General features: G+C 37.7%; 1 protein-coding gene across 1 annotated transcript; it reads right to left on the minus strand.

The window, feature by feature from the left end:
* Positions 1-709: 709 nt before the first annotated feature.
* Positions 710-15,544, minus strand: atp6v1ab (ATPase H+ transporting V1 subunit Ab). Its single transcript, XM_073830494.1, has 15 exons — positions 15,405-15,544; positions 13,905-13,997; positions 12,905-13,033; positions 12,585-12,799; positions 11,606-11,743; positions 11,367-11,518; positions 8,396-8,558; positions 8,204-8,312; positions 7,996-8,118; positions 7,369-7,483; positions 6,758-6,821; positions 6,429-6,632; positions 3,792-3,886; positions 2,902-3,073; positions 710-1,362 (listed from the first exon to the last, which is right to left on the minus strand). Exons 2-15 carry the CDS (start codon positions 13,984-13,986, stop codon positions 1,270-1,272), a joined length of 1,854 nt encoding a protein of 617 aa, XP_073686595.1. The 5' UTR covers positions 13,987-13,997; positions 15,405-15,544; the 3' UTR covers positions 710-1,269.
* Positions 15,545-18,102: the final 2,558 nt, after the last annotated feature.

The raw sequence follows: 18,102 nt of genomic DNA on the forward strand, positions 1-18,102 counted from the left end.
GCTGGTGGACCAGGGAACCTAATCACAGTAAACAGCCCCATGAAAAAGGAGCAATACATCAAAATTCTCAACAACAACATCAGGCAGTCTGCAGAGAAACTTGGCCTTGGGCACCAGTGGACATTTCAGCACAACAACCGAAAACACACAGCAAAAGTGGTGAAGAAATGAATTAGTAGACAAAAACATTAACGTTTTGCAGTGGCCCAGCCAGAGTCCTGACTTAAATCCAATTGAGAATCTGTGGAGAGAGCTAAAGATCAGGGTGATGGCAAGGAGACCCTCCAACCTGAAAGAGTTGGAGCTCATCACTAAAGATGAATGGGCAAAAATACCAGTGGAGACATGCAAAAAGCTGGTCAGCAATTATAGGAAGTGTTTAATTGCTGTAATGGCCAATAAAGGCTTTTCTATTGATTATTGAGAAGGGTATGAATAATTTTAGACATGCCACTTTTTGTTCAAATGTAAATGAGAGTAAAAAAAAAATTTGCACAATGATGCCTCTTGTACACCGTCTTATTATCTTCTGGGAGACGTCTGTGTCATTTCTAATCAAAAAAAAAAAAAACTTGCTGGTTGAATAAAAATAACTTTATGTCAGAATTTGTCAGGTGTCGGGCTTGACTGTATATATATATAAATATTTAAACTTTGTTTAAAATTTGAGGACCTTGAAACACATCGAATTAAATACTGTTCACAATACTTGTAAATTCATCAATATTTATTTATATTTGTCCAGAACTCAAACACATTTTCATGTGAGCAATGAAGAGGAAGTGTCATCAAAGAAATATACAGGACAATACTGCAGTAAACAGCCATACCATAAACATCACAGGAAATATTTTGGCAACCATCAAAACTGTAAATATTCCAGCAGTAAATATAGTAATTCTCTGAAGTCATGTCTTTCAGTCTTCTGTACAGATAAAAATAGAACAATAATTACATCAAATTATTTAATGACATCTATATCTTGAGAAGATAATTTGTAATATTTAAAGACCTGGGGCAGAGCAGAAGCTTGTGAAGCGGATCATACAGTTTGCACATATACACTAATTCACACACGCACACACACACAAACAAAAGTATTTGCAGAAATCCACAAGAACAATAGAGCATCTATAACACCACAAGACGAACAAAAAGCAGTGGAATGTATTAGACAGCAATAAGACAAAGGAATAGGACATTGTGTACGTATGGGGGGATGTGGGGTTTTGCTGCCCAGCCCTGAGAATGATAGCTGAGGACAGATTCTTAGTCTTCCAGTGTACGGAAGCAGTTCTGCATGTCTTCATGGAGCTGGGCATAATCAGCTTTGATCTTCTCCTCACCCTCTTTCACCGGGTCCTGAAAAACAGTTACAATAAAGGTGACATATCATGAAAATCTGCTATAATCATGTCCTTGGGTGCATCTACCAACCCAGATAATCTGAAAAAGAACAACCCAGTAACTTCATTTTGGTAAGGCTTTTTCTTCAAGCTTGTGAAAAAATGAGCTGCTCAGATTCGAGCAAAGTTCGAGCAAAGCATTCTAACTGTTCTGTCGTTGGCTGCACAGATGAGCACAGAACACTTTTTAGTCCCAGCCTCAGAGTAGACAAGAGAGCAGTGGATTTATTGATTTATTTAATGTATATTATGCTGCTGTCACACAGATCTAATATAAACATGGAAATACTTTCCCAGTTTTTTACCTTCACAAACATAACCATCTGTTTCCATAACTCATGTGTTTTTAATATAAACTTATGTGTATTTGACAGTTTAAGTGCAATAAGACATGAAAGAGAACGTAGTTTAGTACACACATGCCGTGTGACAGCTGCTTTATGTGCCCTTGCTTTGGATGTGTGAGCTCAGAAAAGCGTATATCAGAAGTGGCTTTAAACTAATATGGCTTTAAAATACATTATTTCAGTGCAATAGACATGATAATCAAAACCAAACAGATGTTTTTTTAGCAAAATATCTGAGCTATGAGGTGTAAACGCACAGTCCTATTCTAGAAAAGGGGGCGGGGAGCAGCGGCTCATTTGCATTTTAAAGAGTCATGCACGAAAACAGCATGCTTCTGTTTTCACTCAAAATAGACATTTTCAAAATTATATAATAAATTATCTGGAATGAATGGTATTTTGAGCTGAAACTTCACAGACACATTCTTGGGACACCGGAGACTTTTATTATTAATTATTATATTATATATTATATTTTATAATTATTATTATTATTATTATTATTATTATTATATTACATCTTGTAAAAAAGGGGCATAATAGGTCTTCAAAAGATATCAAAAATAGAATATAATAGCAACTTTTAAATAGTAAAATAAAACAGGATAAAGTATAATTATGGAATGAAGTTCTCTAAATTAATGCATGTTTTTGTTTTACAAACATTTACAATATTTACAACTCTACTGAACAATGAAATTTAAAAATTAGTTTTCATTTCCTTTCAAATGTGTGTCTTTTCAAACACTCCTAGTCAATGAACAGAATATTTATATAGCTGACAGCACGTTAAGCTGGGATAGAAGAAAAGAACACACTTCAGCTTTAATAATAATGCTAAGGCATAACATTCAATCTTTGGCCATATAATGTGATTAAATTGCACTGTTTGGCTTGTTCACAAGACTTGTGGATGATCACTACGAAAGAGGAACCAAGCTACTGGCAAAACAAGATATTGTGAGTCATAATAAATCAAGTGCTAGACCTGTGGATCCTAGATGGAAACCTGAGAAAACTTCGAAGAGGGCTGCAAGTTTACTTTATTGCATAAAATAATTATGTAAAATCAGTGGCTTGAAGTAAGAAAAACAATGGTATAGACATGATCAAGGTAAGATTCACAAACAATGTTTTACATCCTGTACCTTGAATTTCATGGAACTGATCCTGTAGAGAATTTCTCCCATGTGCTCCCTGATCATGGCCCAAGTGATCTTATTGTCGCTCTGTGCAGTGGTCTCTACGGCATGACGCGCCATATCATAGAACGCAATCATGTTGGACAAGATACCCACTGTCTTATAGAATGGACAGAACCTGAAAATGAGAAATTGAACATTTTAGACCCAAAACGACACATTTACACATCATGCAGTTAAAGGGTTAGTTCACCCAAAAATGAAAATTCTGTCATTTATCATTCACCCTCATGTCATTCCAAACCTGTTCATCTTTGGAACACAAATTAAGATATTTTTGATGAAGTCCGAGAGCTTTCTGATCCTGCATAGACAGCAAGGGTCCTACCACGGTCAAGGTCCAGAGAGGTACCAAGAACATCAACAAAATAGTCAGTGTGACATCAGTGGTTCACTGTATACTTTGTTGCACAAAAAACAACAAATATAAAATAACTTTATTCAACAATTTTTTATTCAACATTCAAAGGAAAGCATGCGCATGTGTTGTGATGCTCTCTAAAATGGTGCTAGGGTGATGCAGAGGAGAAGAATTCTACAAAAATTGGACAACAAAAAGTATTCTTATAGCTTCATAAAATTACAGTTGAACCACTGATGTCACATGGACTATTTTAACAATGTCCTTACAAACTTTGAACATGGTAGGACCCTCTAAACAGGGTCAGAAAGCTCTCGGATTTCATCAAAATTATCTCAATTTTGATGAAATCCGATAAACGAACGATAAACAAAGGTCTCACGCATTTGGACATGAAGGAGAGTAATTAATGATTTGGGTGAACTATCTCTTTTAAAGATCCTCAGTTTCATGATACTCGGTATCAGTTCAATACCTGTCATAAGGCGTGTATCCATTTTGCTGCAGGAAATCATCTTTGATCAATTTGGCAACTTCCAGCGTGATCTTATCTGTTTCAGCCAATGATGCCTAAAAAAAATGTGTTTTACCACTGAGAAATTTCACAAAAAGTGATGTATATACAGTCGTGGCCAAACGTTTTGAGAATGACACAAATATTAGTTTTCACAAAGTTTGCTGCTTTTAGATCTTTGTTTCAGTTGTTTCTGTGATGTACTGAAATATAATTACAAGCACTTCATACGTTTCAAAGGCTTTTATCGACAATTACATGACATTTATGCAAAGAGTCAGTATTTGCAGTGTTGGCCCTTCTTTTTCAGGACCTCTGCAATTCGACTGGGCATGCTCTCAATCAACTTCTGGGCCAAATCCTGACTGATAGCAACCCATTCTTTCATAATCACTTCTTGGAGTTTGTCAGAATTAGTGGGTTTTTGTTTGTCCACCCACCTCTTGAGGATTGACCACAAGTTCTCAATGGGATTAAGATCTGGGGAGTTTCCAGGCCATGGACCCAAAATTTCAACGTTTTGGTCCCCGAGCCACTTAGTTATCACTTTTGCCTTATGGCACGGTGCTCCATCGTGCTGGAAAATGCATTGTTCTTCACCAAACTGTTGTTGGATTGTTGGAAGAAGTTGCTGTTGGAGGGTGTTTTGGTATCATTCTTTATTCATGGCTGTGTTTTTGGGCAAAATTGTGAGTGAGCCCACTCCCTTGGATGAGAAGCAACCCCACACATGAATGGTCTCAGGATGCTTTACTGTTGGCATGACACAGGACTGATGGTAGCGCTCACCTTTTCTTCTCCGGACAAGCCTTTTTCCAGATGCCCCAAACAACCGGAAAGAGGCTTCATCGGTGAATATGACTTTGCCCCAGTCCTCAGCAGTCCATTCGCCATACTTTTTGCAGAAGATCAATCTGTCCCTGATGTTTTTTGGAGAGAAGTGGCTTCTTTGCTGCCCTTCTTGACACCAGGCCATCTTCCAAAAGTCTTGGCCTCACTGTGTGTGCAGATGCGCTCACACCTGCCTGCTGCCATTCCTGAGCAAGCTCTGCACTGGTGGCACTCCGATCCCGCAGCTGAATCCTCTTTAGGAGACGATCCCGGCGCTTGCTGGACTTTCTTGGACGCCCTGAAGCCTTCTTAACAAGAATTGAACCTCTTTCCTTGAAGTTCTTGATGATCCTATAAATTGTTGATTTAGGTGCAATCTTAGTAGCCACAATATCCTTGCCTGTGAAGCCATTTTTATGCAACGCAATGATGGCTGCATGCGTTTCTTTGCAGGTCACCATGGTCAGAACAATGATTTCAAGCATCACCCTCCTTTTAACATGTCAAGTCTGCCATTCTAACCCAATCAGCCCGACATAAAGATCTCCAGCCTTATGTTCATCAACATTCTCACCTGAGTTAACAAGACGATTACTGAAATGATCTCAGCAGGTCCTTTAATGACAGCAATTAAATGCAATGGAAAGTTTTTTCGGGATTAAAGGAACCGTATGTAAGAAATTTATGTCATTTAATCATAAAATGGCCCTGACATGTCCCTAGACATTAAGAAATCATGTTCATTTCAAATACTTATATCACTGACAACAGTGGTCCGGCCAGGATATTGTCATTTAAAAGTGAGAGTTGCAGCCCTCAACTGATGTTATTGTTGTCGTTTTGTGTTTTGGTCTGAGGCTCCACCCTCCAGCTATCTACCAATCACGAAGTCAGTAGAGTTTCGTGAGACGGGTTGCCAGCTAAGCTCTAGTTAGTTACAGCTGCTGCTAAGAACGAGTCGGATAAAACATGTGTATAAAATTACGAAACCTAAAAGACCTCGTTATGAATCCGAAATACGTCGTGACAAAGTCCGAAATAAAACAAGGATTTGTATAGGAGATGCCTTTGAATGATGGAGACGGCTGAAAACGGAGAAGAATTTGAAGATAGACGCCAACGTAGCTAATTTTCTCCTTGACAGGTAAGATTCATCTATGTTTGGCTAACTTTGCTTCCGTACACAGTGGATTTTCCGCGGTCGGCCGTGCTAAATGCGTCCATAAAAAGCTTTATATCGCACCACGAGCAGGGTATGAGAACAATCTATATTCCAACTGAAATGTGGTATTACAGTACATCTTTACGAAATATTTGGCTAATCGCCATCTGTAAATTTTTGCGATACATAATTACTTCGCAAAACATCTCTTGTGAAGCATAAACATTAACAGAAGAAAAACAAATTACTGTGTAAGACTCGTCACTTGCCATTGGAAGCTCCTTGTTGCAGCCTACTCCTGCAGCTTAGCTGGCAACCTTGAGTCAGGGGGGAGCGGGAGGGGAAACACCGTTCTACAGTATTTTGAAAGTGATTGCAGTACCAGTTTTGGCCACAATCCTACATACGGTTCCTTTAAGTTAATTTTCATGGCAAAGAAGGACTTTGCAATTGATCTGATCACTCTTCATAACATTCTGGAGTATATGCAAATTGCTATTATAAAAACTTAAGCAGCAACTTTTCCAATTTCCAAAGTTTATGTAATTCTCAAAACTTTTGGCCACGACTGTAAACAGTAAACATGCATGAACCCGCTAACTCACCTTCCCCACAAGCTGCACAATCTCAGCCAAGTCTTCCTCTTCCTGCAGGATCTCTTTGGCTTTAGTACGCAGCGGCACAAATTCAGGGAAGTGCTTGTCGTAGTACTCGTCCAGTGCTCGTGTGTACTTACTGTAACTGATGAGCCAGTTCACTGAAGGGAAATGCTTTCTCTGAGCCAGCTTTTTATCCAGACCCCAAAACACCTGTTTGAGAAACAGAATGGATAACAAATGGACTGTTTATCTCTGGAAAAAGAACAATGTTATTCTGCAATGAGCCAGTGTGGTAAGACTGCATTGTGAAGGAAATCTAAATCTAAATCACTTACTTGTACAATACCAAGAGTAGCAGATGTCACAGGATCTGAGAAATCACCACCAGGGGGAGACACACTGCAATTAAAACAAACGCTTCAGTGAGTCAGCAGACAAGGCATATTAAAGGGATAGTTCACCCAAAAATGCACAGCCGCTTGTTTTCAAGCACAGCATACATTGTGGTACTCTTGTTAGAGAAGAACTGCTAAATAAAAGATCGAAAATCGATATTTTATTTTCTCTCCAGCAAAAAGTATTCTCGTAGACACATAACGTTACAGATGAACCACTGATGTCAAATGGACTATTTTAACAATGTCCTTACTAGCTTTTTTGGCCTTGAACGTGGTAGTTGTAATGCTGTCAATGCAGGGTCAGAAAGCTCTTACATTTTATCAAAAATATCTTAATTTGTGTTTCAAAGATGACTGAAGGTCTTACGGGTTTGGAACGACCTAAGGGGCGAGTAATTCATAATAGAATTTTCATTTTTGGGTGAAGTATCCCTTTAACAGTAACAACAGCAGTCATAAATAATAAATCAAAACTTTACCAAAGCAAACAAGCAAATGGAGTCTGAAGAAGATAAAAGCACTGAAACTAGTCCAAAAGATCTACTTACGCTCCCACAATGCTCACACTACCCTCTCTCTCTGGGTTACCAAGACATTTAACTCGACCGGCACGTTCATAAAATGAAGCCAGACGTGCTCCGAGATAGGCAGGATAACCGCTATCTGTGAACACAAGTACACAAATACAAATTCAGCTCATGATTTGTAGTTTATAATGTGACCCAGGGCCACAAAACCAGTAATAAGGGTCAAAGCTGAGTAAATATATTTCATTGATGTGTGGTTTGTTAGGACAATATTTGGGTGAAATACAAACATGTGAAAATCGGGAATCTGAGGGTGCAAAAAAATATCTAGGTATTAAAAACAAAAAAAATCTAAATCTTGAGAAAATTGCCTTTAAAGTTTTTCAAGTAAAGTTCCTAGCTATCCATATTACTAATAAAAAATAAAGTTTTGATATATTTATATTAGGAACTTTACAAAATATCTTTTTGGAACATGATCTTTACTTAATATCCTAATGATTTTTGGCATAAAGGAAAATTGATACTTTTGACCCATACAATGTATTGTTAGCTATTGCTACAAATATACCGTGCTACTTAAGACTGGTTTTGTGGTCCAGGGTCACAGATTTTCCATAGTAACTGAGATGTTCACTGCAGACGTACCAGCGGGCATCTCAGCCAGACGACCGGAGATCTCCCTCAGGGCTTCTGCCCATCGAGAGGTGGAGTCAGCCATCATGCTCACATTGTAGCCCATGTCCCTAAAATACTCAGACAGCGTGATTCCTGGATGGAGCAAACACCCATTAATGTCAAGACAGCCGAAAGTTTTTAAAAGTTCACACCTTATTTTATCAAATGCTCAATAAACCTGTGTAAATGGAAGCTTCTCTGGCAGCCACGGGCATGTTGGATGTGTTGGCAACCAATGCTGTTCTCTTCATAATGCTCTCCACTTTTCCATCCACCTCCATGGTGAGCTGTAGGGCAAGAGAACGGTCAATCACACTACTGTCTATTACAGTGTGTTTTTGCTGTTGGTACAAATGATAGTGCCATTCACCTCAGGGAAATCTCTGAGTACTTCAGACATCTCGTTACCACGCTCTCCACAGCCCACGTAGACGATGACATCACTGTTGGAGTACTTTGACAGGGACTGAGAGATCACAGTTTTACCACAACCGAAAGCACCAGGGATGGCTGTGGTTCCTCCCTGCACACACCTGTTAAATCAAACAGTGTAAGCTGAAAGATCTGTTGAGCTATCAGACATTTACACTATTGTTCAAAAGGGATTTTTTAAAGCAATTAATAATTTTATTCTGTAAGGATGCATTAAATTAATCAAAAGTGACAGTAAAGACATTTATAATGATAAAAATAAATGTTTTTAAGATCCAAACCAGCATATTAGAAAGATTTTACATTAAAGGCTCATATGAGTTGAAGTCAAACGTTTACATACACCTTGCAGAATCTACAAAATGTTAATTATTTGACCAAAATACTGACCAAAATAAAATATTTCACATAAAAGACCACATATAGTCCACAAGAGAGGGAAAAAAAATGGAATTTATAAAAATCACCCCATTCAAAAGTTTACATACACTTGATTCTTAATACTGTGTTGTTACCTGAATGGTCCACATCTGTGTTTTTTTTTTTAATTTAGTGATAGTTGTTTATGAGTCCCTTGTTTGTCTTGCCCGCTTAAGAAAAATCATTCAGGTCCCACAAATTCTTTGGCTTTTCAGCATTTTTGTGAACCCTTTCCAACAATTATTGTATGGTTTTGAGGTCCATCTTTTTACACTGCCAGGGGTGTATAAATTGTCACACGCCAGGGGTGTAAACTTATTTTGCTTAAATATCTTTTCATTTTCATTTAGTATTGCCCCTAAGAAGCTACAGAAGATTCTTATATGTTTCCCAGAAAACAAAGAAAGTAAAGATAGATTTTAACATCATACAGTCATTAGTGGAAAGGATTCAAGTACACAAAAATACTGAAAAACTAAAGAATTTGTGGGAACAGCGGGCAGTTTAACTGTTCAGGACAAACAAGGAACTCATGAACAACTATCACTAAACAAAAAAAACACAGCTGTGCATCATTCAGGTAACAACACAACATTAAGAATCAAGAATGGGGACATTTTTATAAATTCAACTATTATTTTCTCTTGCAGAATATATGTTAAAGGGTTAGTTCGAGCATTTAAGACATGAAGTTGTATTCAATCCTTATCAGCACTATAGTGTATACACACTGACCCACACTGCGTTCACCTCCCTGGTCAGAGTTCTGGCCGCTGGAAGTTTTTCAAGAAAGTAGTCACGGTTAGTTTCCGGGGCCTCAAAACTGTGCGTTTTTACGTGAAAAAAAATATATGTGTTTCAAAGCTTGATTAATTTACATCACAAAAAACACTCCTGACAAAAATCATACCTCAGTTTTAATCGGCACTATATTCTTTCCGTTTCCATCAATCCGCGCTGCTGTCAGTTCGCACGTTCCGATCAGCTGTTCCATTACACACTCGAATGACAACGACGTAAAAAGTAGAAAATTAACAATGGTGCGAACTTGTAAATTCCCAGGTTGTGACCACAAGAATGTGCAGGGATCGCCGTTCAGATTCCATCGTTTTCCTGTTTCTGATATAGTTATGAGACAGCTTTGGCTGGTTGCCATCGGCTACTCTGCGGGAGCTAAAATATCCAGTATCAAGGATTTCCGTGTGTGCAGTGCTCACTTCAGCGAAGACGATTACATCCCCAACCAAGGAGGAAAAATAAAAAAAAAAACGGATTTTAAAGAGTTCTGCTGTACCAGTACCACGGGTAAGCTCTATTTACTAACTTTATGTCGCATACGACAGGTTTATTTTGAAGCTAACGTCGGTTTTTAGGCTAACGTTACACTGAGAATATTCTAACCGGGGGGCAGTGATAGCATCGACAATAATCGACTGTCTATGTGGTGAGAAAATCGGCAAATGTCATAACTAATGAATTTAATTGAACCTATATAACACAACAAAATATGATGCTTTGCTATATTTGTTATTGTCTGTAACTATGCGGAACGTGTGTCGGTATCATCGTGTTTATAAGTGTGCTTGAAGTCACATACAGGTAGGTCTAAACCAGGTATCTCCAACTCCGGTCATCGTGAGCTACATTCCTGCAGCTCGATGTTTTCCTATGACAGGACACCTTTCTCAAATGAGACATTCTGTACAAGCCTGCTAATTACCCGTTGATTTGAGTCAGGTGTGTTGCATCAGAGAAAAACTAAAACCAGCAAGACAGTAGCTCACGAGGACTGGAGATCCCATGTCTAAACTGTACAGTAAACAATCTGATGTTTAGACTCCTGTGGAAATCACGTGAAACGAGGTCTAATATAAATATATATACATCGTCTGTTCCGTCTGACATTGTGCTAAAATTGGTTTCATCATCAGAAGTTTCGTAGTCAGACATGTTGTCAGCGAGCTATCAACAGCTGATCGGAACGTGCGAACTGACAGCAGCGCGGATTGATGGAAACGGAAAGAATATAGTGCCGATTAAAACTGAGGTATGATTTTTGTCAGGAGTGTTTTTTGTGATGTAAATTAATCAAGCTTTGAAACGCATATATTTTTTTCACGTAAAAACGCACAGTTTTGAGGCCCCGGAAACTAACCGTGACCACTTTCTTGAAAAACTTCCAGCGGCCAGAACTCTGACCAGGGAGGTGAACGCAGTGTGGGTCAGTGTGTATACACTATAGTGCTGATAAGGATTGCATACAACTTCATGTCTTAAATGCTCGAACTATCCCTTTAATGTCTTATTTAGGTCAGTACTAAATAAAAAAAATAACATTCATTTTGTATGATCCCTTTATTTTGGTAAAATTATTAACATTCTGCAGATTCTGCAGAATTTATGTAAACTTTTGACTTTAAGTGTATAATATAATAGGAACTTTATATTATTTAATTTCCTATGGAATCATTTTACACAGCGTGACTCACGGAAAGAGGGCGTCCAGTACCCGCTGACCAGTCAGCAGAGGGTGATTTGCAGGAAGTTTCTCGGTGACTGGCCGGACTTGACGCACGGGCCACACTTGCACCATGGTGTACTTCTCTTTTATCCCCTCAAACTCCAACTCCAACACCACATCCTGACAAACACACATTCACAGTGACTTCTGTCATAGTCATTATCATTTTACTGTTTTTTAAAAACATGTTCATGTTAATAACCTCACCGAGACATCATAGTTTCCAGGAGGTGCTACGTATGTGACAGTTCCTCTGCTTTTTGGTGGTAACATTATTTTGTGCTTAATAAGAGAGTTTTCCAACACCATACCATAGATATCACCTCCAGTGACGTGACTGCCAACCTGGACACAGAAACAACAGCTTAAAATCATTCAATCATTACATTAATAAATTGTTAATTATTTTACCAAAAAAAGAGGGATCATACAAAATGCATGTTGTTTTTTTATTTAGTACTGACCTGAATAAGATATTTTACATAAAAGACGATTATATATAGTCAACATAAGAAAATAATAGTTGAATTTATAAAAATGACCCCATTCAAAGGTTGACATACACTTGATAGTTGAATGGCCCAATGTGTTTTTTTGTTTAGTGATAGTTGGTAGGACTGTTCTTCAGAAAAATCCTTGAGGTCCCACAAATTCTTTGGTTTTTCAGCATCTTTGTGTATTTGAACCCTTACCAACAATGACTATGATTTTGAGATCCATCTTTTCACACTGAGGACAACTGAGAGACTCATATGCAACTATCACAGAAGGTACAAACGCTCACTGATGCTCCAGAAGGAACCATAACGCATTAAGACCCAGGGGGTGAAAACTTCTTGAATTTGAAGATGAGGGTAAATTTAACTTATTCTGTCTTATAGGAAACATGCAAGTATCTTCTGTAGCAAGTGTATGTAAACTTTTGAACGAGGTCATTTTTATAAATTCAACTATTATTTTCTAATGTGGACTATATGTAAATGTCTTTTATGTGAACTATCTTATTCAGGTCAGTACTAAATAAAAAATAACATGCATTTTGTATGATCCCTCTTATTTTGGTCAAATAATGTACATTTTGCAGATTCTGCCAGGTGTATGAAAACTGAAATTGATCTAAACTGAAACTAATCATTTATTCATTTAGCAGACGCTTTTTATCCAAAGCGACTAATCTTTCACTTACTCGAATGCTCTTGGATGGAGAGAACTCCCACTTCAGATCACGGTTAAGGGCACCTATGTTGACTCCTCTAGGAATGTAGATACTTTGGGTGATGTCATTGATGTCTTTGAGGGGACGCTGGATACCATCAAAGATGGAGCCCATGATTCCTGGTCCTAACTCCACAGAGAGAGGCTTCCCTGTGCGCAGGACAGGGTCACCAACTGACACACCAGCTGACGAAAGCTCAGGAAAACTACCTACTATTTAATAGATTCTACACAATGTGTGCTACAGAAACCATAGAAAGCATGTCCTGTACCAAGGTAAGAAAAGGATACATGTCTCTTCATAGACCTGAATGGTGGCCATGTCACCCTCCAGTCTAATGATCTCTCCCACAAGCTCACTGTGGCCCACTCGAACCAGCTCGTACATGGCAGCTCCTGCCATACTGGAGGCCGTCACCACTATGAAATAATTAGTGAGTAAGTAATAGGATCTTCAAAAATGACTTGTGAATTTAAAATATTTAAAGGCACAATATGTAAGTTTTCACCGCTAGAGGGTGCATATTCAAAACAAACAGAGAAACAAAGGCATAGTTTGATGACACCCTGATTGAGTGGGGAATTATGGGAGTTTTAGTCTTAATCCCCAAAGCCGATGCAATCCGTTGGGACTTGGGTAGAAATCGTGTCCATGGATGAGCAAATGTATTGAAGACTTACTAAGGTCACTTAAGGGCTGAAAGTTGTGAAAGCGAAACAAGGCAACTGGAGGGATTGCTAATGAAGAACGAGTGCGATACATGGCTTGAAAGCAGCAAAACTTTCATTATGCCACAGTTGACCGCTTCCCCTTCTTCCGGTCATGCGTATGTAGGACAAAGCAGGGCTGTTTTATCATACTAGATACATTTGAGTGTGTTATGTTATAATGGTACTGTTTGCGTTCGTCACTTGTCTAATAAAATGCATAACATGAAAGTTTCTTCGGGGTTTCCATGTTTTCTACAAAATTTGGGATAAATCAGTACACAAGTCGGCAAAATATATAACACTGTTTTGTGCCTATTGTGCCTTTAACAAAAGCCAAAAAATAATAATAATAATAATAATAATAAATAAATACATAAAAATCTTATATATTGTGCCTTTAACAAAAAAAAAAAAAATCATAAATTAAAAAACAGAAAAAAATCCAAATAAAATACCAAAATCTCTGGTGGCATAATAATTCAAGTAACATAAAATAAAAACCTAAAGCTCTGGTTAAAATAAATAATTAATTAATTAAAATAATATTAAAATAAAAACTGACATCTGAATTCCTACTAACCAGGTCCAGATACGCCATGCACATATCCAAACTGTCCCTCTCGCTCCTCATCTCGGATCTTGGGAAGCTTGGAGAAGTCCATTTTGAATGTGTCTGATACAAAATGAAGTAAAAAAGAAGCTTACTTTCTGGGTTTATTTCTGCACTTCTAAACATTCTGCACAATACACAAGCTGCAGAATTAGTGTCTTTCATGTATATTTTAACATACAGGTGCCATCAAATAATAAAACAGCTTTAAATGTCTAAATATGCTTAATATATTATTTTTGTGTTAGCATTTTTATTTTATATGTTTATGTGAGAATGATTTGCAGTAGTAACAATAGCAATTTCCAGGACTATTTATACAACATTTATATGTAGGACTAACATGGAACACGGTCACATGACCAAGACATAAGGCACATGACACTGACTGTAAAACAGAAACCATGTGAGGAAGTGTGGAAAACAGACAGTTGAGCAAATCTGGAAAAACTGTTTTGTAGTAGCAATTTATGACAGATAAAAAGTCCTTTTTTAGTTGAGAAGCAGCCAACTAAATGGTTCTGTATAAACTATGCATGACACTGACACCTTTATTTATAAAAATAGCTATCTAGCTTATATTTCTTGTTATTTAAAACCTCAAGAGGAAGAAGTCTAACAATCACATGATGCTCCTATGACATCTGGGATTAATGGGCACAAATAGCTCATTTAGTATGAAAATATGGTCAGATTTGTTCAGACTTTTGGCCACAGACAAAAAACTGAGTTCTGTCACTAGAGAACAAAAATCCATAGTCATGTGGTCTGCAAACCTAGTATGCTGTTGTTAATTGAAACACAGCAGGCAGCGGTTGTCTGTCAAAACCGAGTGAGCTGCCTATGTACGTATAGCCTATTTAGGCATCAAATACCACAGTGCCCAAATACAAACATCTCTTCACAGACAAAGACGAGACGATTAAATAAACGATATCAAGTATATATTCTCTAGATGTATCCAAAAATCGTTTAATCCTTGTTGGTGTTGTATGCACTGACTGGATATCGAGCTGCGAAGAGATGCTGCATGGTCACATGATCACGATGCTGCTGTTAGAATTTGACCTTTGCTAAAAATCTACGGTAATGTTGTCTCCCATTAATTAAAGCTAGCAATGTGATCCATCTAATTTGTTCGTAAACACTTAAAATCATTATACAGATTATATAGGAAAATTCTCCAGCAATCTGTTTAGCATCCAGATGGATTATTCACAGTGCTGCAGGGAAAATAAACATGTAACGTTAACGAAACAAGCAATGATTCGACGACACAACACAGTCTACAACAGTAAAATAAGCTGTTATATCATTATTAAAGGGAAACAACTACTAAGATAATATGGGCAAATTCATATAACGTTAATCATATTGTCTGTTTGATTAAGCTAACGAGTACACTTGTGCAATACAGTGGCCTCCGCGTGAAACAACTATATGATTACCATTTTAAAACTTTGTAAATACCTTAGATATCCAGATCCTTTGGTGAGAAGAGACGTGAGGAACGAGAAAAGTCAGCTGACTTCATTCAGTCTAGAGCTATCGTTTGCTTTCGTCACAGCACGTTCTCCCTAGTGATGGGTCGTTCTTGAACGAATCTTTAATGTGACTCGGGAAGAACGAGTCGTCTCGGGGAGTGATTCGTTCAGTCGCGCAACTATGAACGAACGACTCAAACCCGATGACTCGAGAGATGAACTAATCAATTCTGACCCCCGCCAGATTACTACCCCCCCCCCCCCCTAGTATTGGTAGGTTTAGGGTTAGGTGTGGGGGAGGGGTTAGGATTAGGGGTGGGGTTAGGATTAGGCAATCAAGTAGCAATTTCAACAAGAGGGGGTAATAATTTGGCAGGGGTCGAAAATGGGCACAACACCGGCTCAGGCAGCATAGGTAAAGTTTATGGGGCTGTCACGTGATGAACCAACGACTCAAACCCGGACAGATAGAGGTGAGGGAGCTAATGGAGCTAATCATAGACTGAAGACCCAAGTAAACAATGAATTAATCTTTTCTGTTTCTAATAGCATTATAGTTTTGTCTTGTTTGTAGTGTGATCAACGTTTGTATAAGCAGTACATGTGTTATGGAAGAAACACGTAGCTTTTTAATTATATTTTGGTAAAATGAACGAAATGACTCGAAAAAAGATTCGTTCATTTTGCTGAACGAGACTCAAAGATCCGAGTCGGTAAAATGATCCGAACTTCCCATCACTAGTTCTCCCTCTGCAGAGTGAACAGCGTGTGCAGAAAATGATATATCGCCCTCTACCGTGAGTTTAGAAAATAGTGTTACTTCTGTGATTTACAGTTGCTATGTGCTTTGTCCTTTATGATATGGTAGCTCTATAACAAATTCAACAAACAAACAAAAATCTTTCTTTTTTTACACTTAAGAACACCACCAATCAAAAGTTTTTGAACTCTGAGATTTTTTATGTTGTTTAAAGAAGCCTCTACTGCTCACCAAGCCTCTTTTTATTTGATCCAAAATACAAAATGCAGTAATATTGTGAAATATTTTTACTATTTAAAAATAACTGCTTTCTATTTGAATATATTTTCAAATGTAATTTATTCCTTATTTTCAGGATCCTTTGATGAATTGCCAAAAAAAACGATTTGCATTTATCTGAAATTTGTAACATTATACGCTATACCATTCAAACGCTTGGAGTCAATATATATTTTGATGACTTTGTGAAAGGTTTTGTGAAAAGTGTGAAGAGGCAAATTAGAGCCGTTTGGTGGCCAGAAAAGTAATATTTATATGTAATGCCATGGTTTAACCACTAAATGCCTGCATAGCTGTTAAATAAATAAATTTCGAATAATTTCGTCTGTATACATTTAATGCTAATGATGCTAAAATGTAGTTTTAAAATCACAGGAATTACATTTTACAATATATATTCCATCAGAAAACTGTTATTTTAAACAGTAAAACTATTAAAGAATTTGCTGTACTTTAAATCAAATAAATGCAGATTTGGTGAGCAGAAGAGACTTCAAATCTTACTATTCAAAAACTTTTGACTGGTGTATTTTCATTTCTAAAAGCTGGGAAGTTGGCACAATCAGTGCAAAGCCTCCACTTAACACATCTAGATTATGAAGTTAACTAATGTGCATTTATGGCAGTGGTCCCCAAAAGTGCACATTTTGGATGTCTGTCAAATCAAATGCACTTGACACACTTTATTAACTGATTTGTTAAACTTCAAGACAAGAAATAGGTGTGTCAGACAAAGATCATATTTAAAACCTGCAGTGATAGGGAGGCTCAAACAGGTTTGATTCATGCTCCTACAGGTGTGATCTCTACCTTCTTATGTCTAAATCTCTTTCGTTTTTAAGACTTGAAGGCAACGAGGATGAGCTCACGTCTGCAACTGGTAAAAAATCTGTTGATTTATGAATTTGCAAAAATGTGAGTTTTACTTTAGTAGTGTTTTTTTTTTTGTGTGTTTATTTTATGTTCTGCTTGGTTTTGTCTTCAAACAGAGAGCCACTGGTCAAAGTGGGTGTTTGTTGGTCTCAGAAATAGCAACAAAATCAAGTCATAAAGCTGATTTCAGTTATGTTTCCTGGTAACTATCACTTTAAAGTTTTAAATAGCTTGTTAACTGTACACATTCAATTCAAAGTCAGTCATGATGATTTTTCCTCACACGGTGCACTTTTAACACACACACACACACACACACACACACACACACACACACACACACACACACACACACACACACACACACATCTTGGGTTTACATGTTTTATGGGGACATTCCATAGGCGTAATGGTTTATACTGTACAAACCATACTTTCTATGGCCCTACACCTACCCTACACCTAAACCTAGCCCTCACAGGAGATTGTGCACACTTTTACTTCCTCAAAAAAACTCATTGTGCATGATTTATAAGCCTGTTTCCTCATGGGGACCTGAGAAATGTCCCCACAAGGTCAAAATCTACTGGTATTCCTATCCTTGTGGGGACATTTGGTCCCCACAACGTGATGAATACCAGGTACACACATACACACACACACACACACACACACACACACACACACACACACACAAACAGATGTGTTTCTCTGTGTGTTTTACATTAGGGCTTACAAGACAGGAAAGTTTTAATGTTTACCATCCGAACAG

This window comes from Garra rufa, chromosome 24 (assembly GCF_049309525.1).
Source record: "Garra rufa chromosome 24, GarRuf1.0, whole genome shotgun sequence".
NCBI lineage: Eukaryota > Metazoa > Chordata > Actinopteri > Cypriniformes > Cyprinidae > Garra > Garra rufa.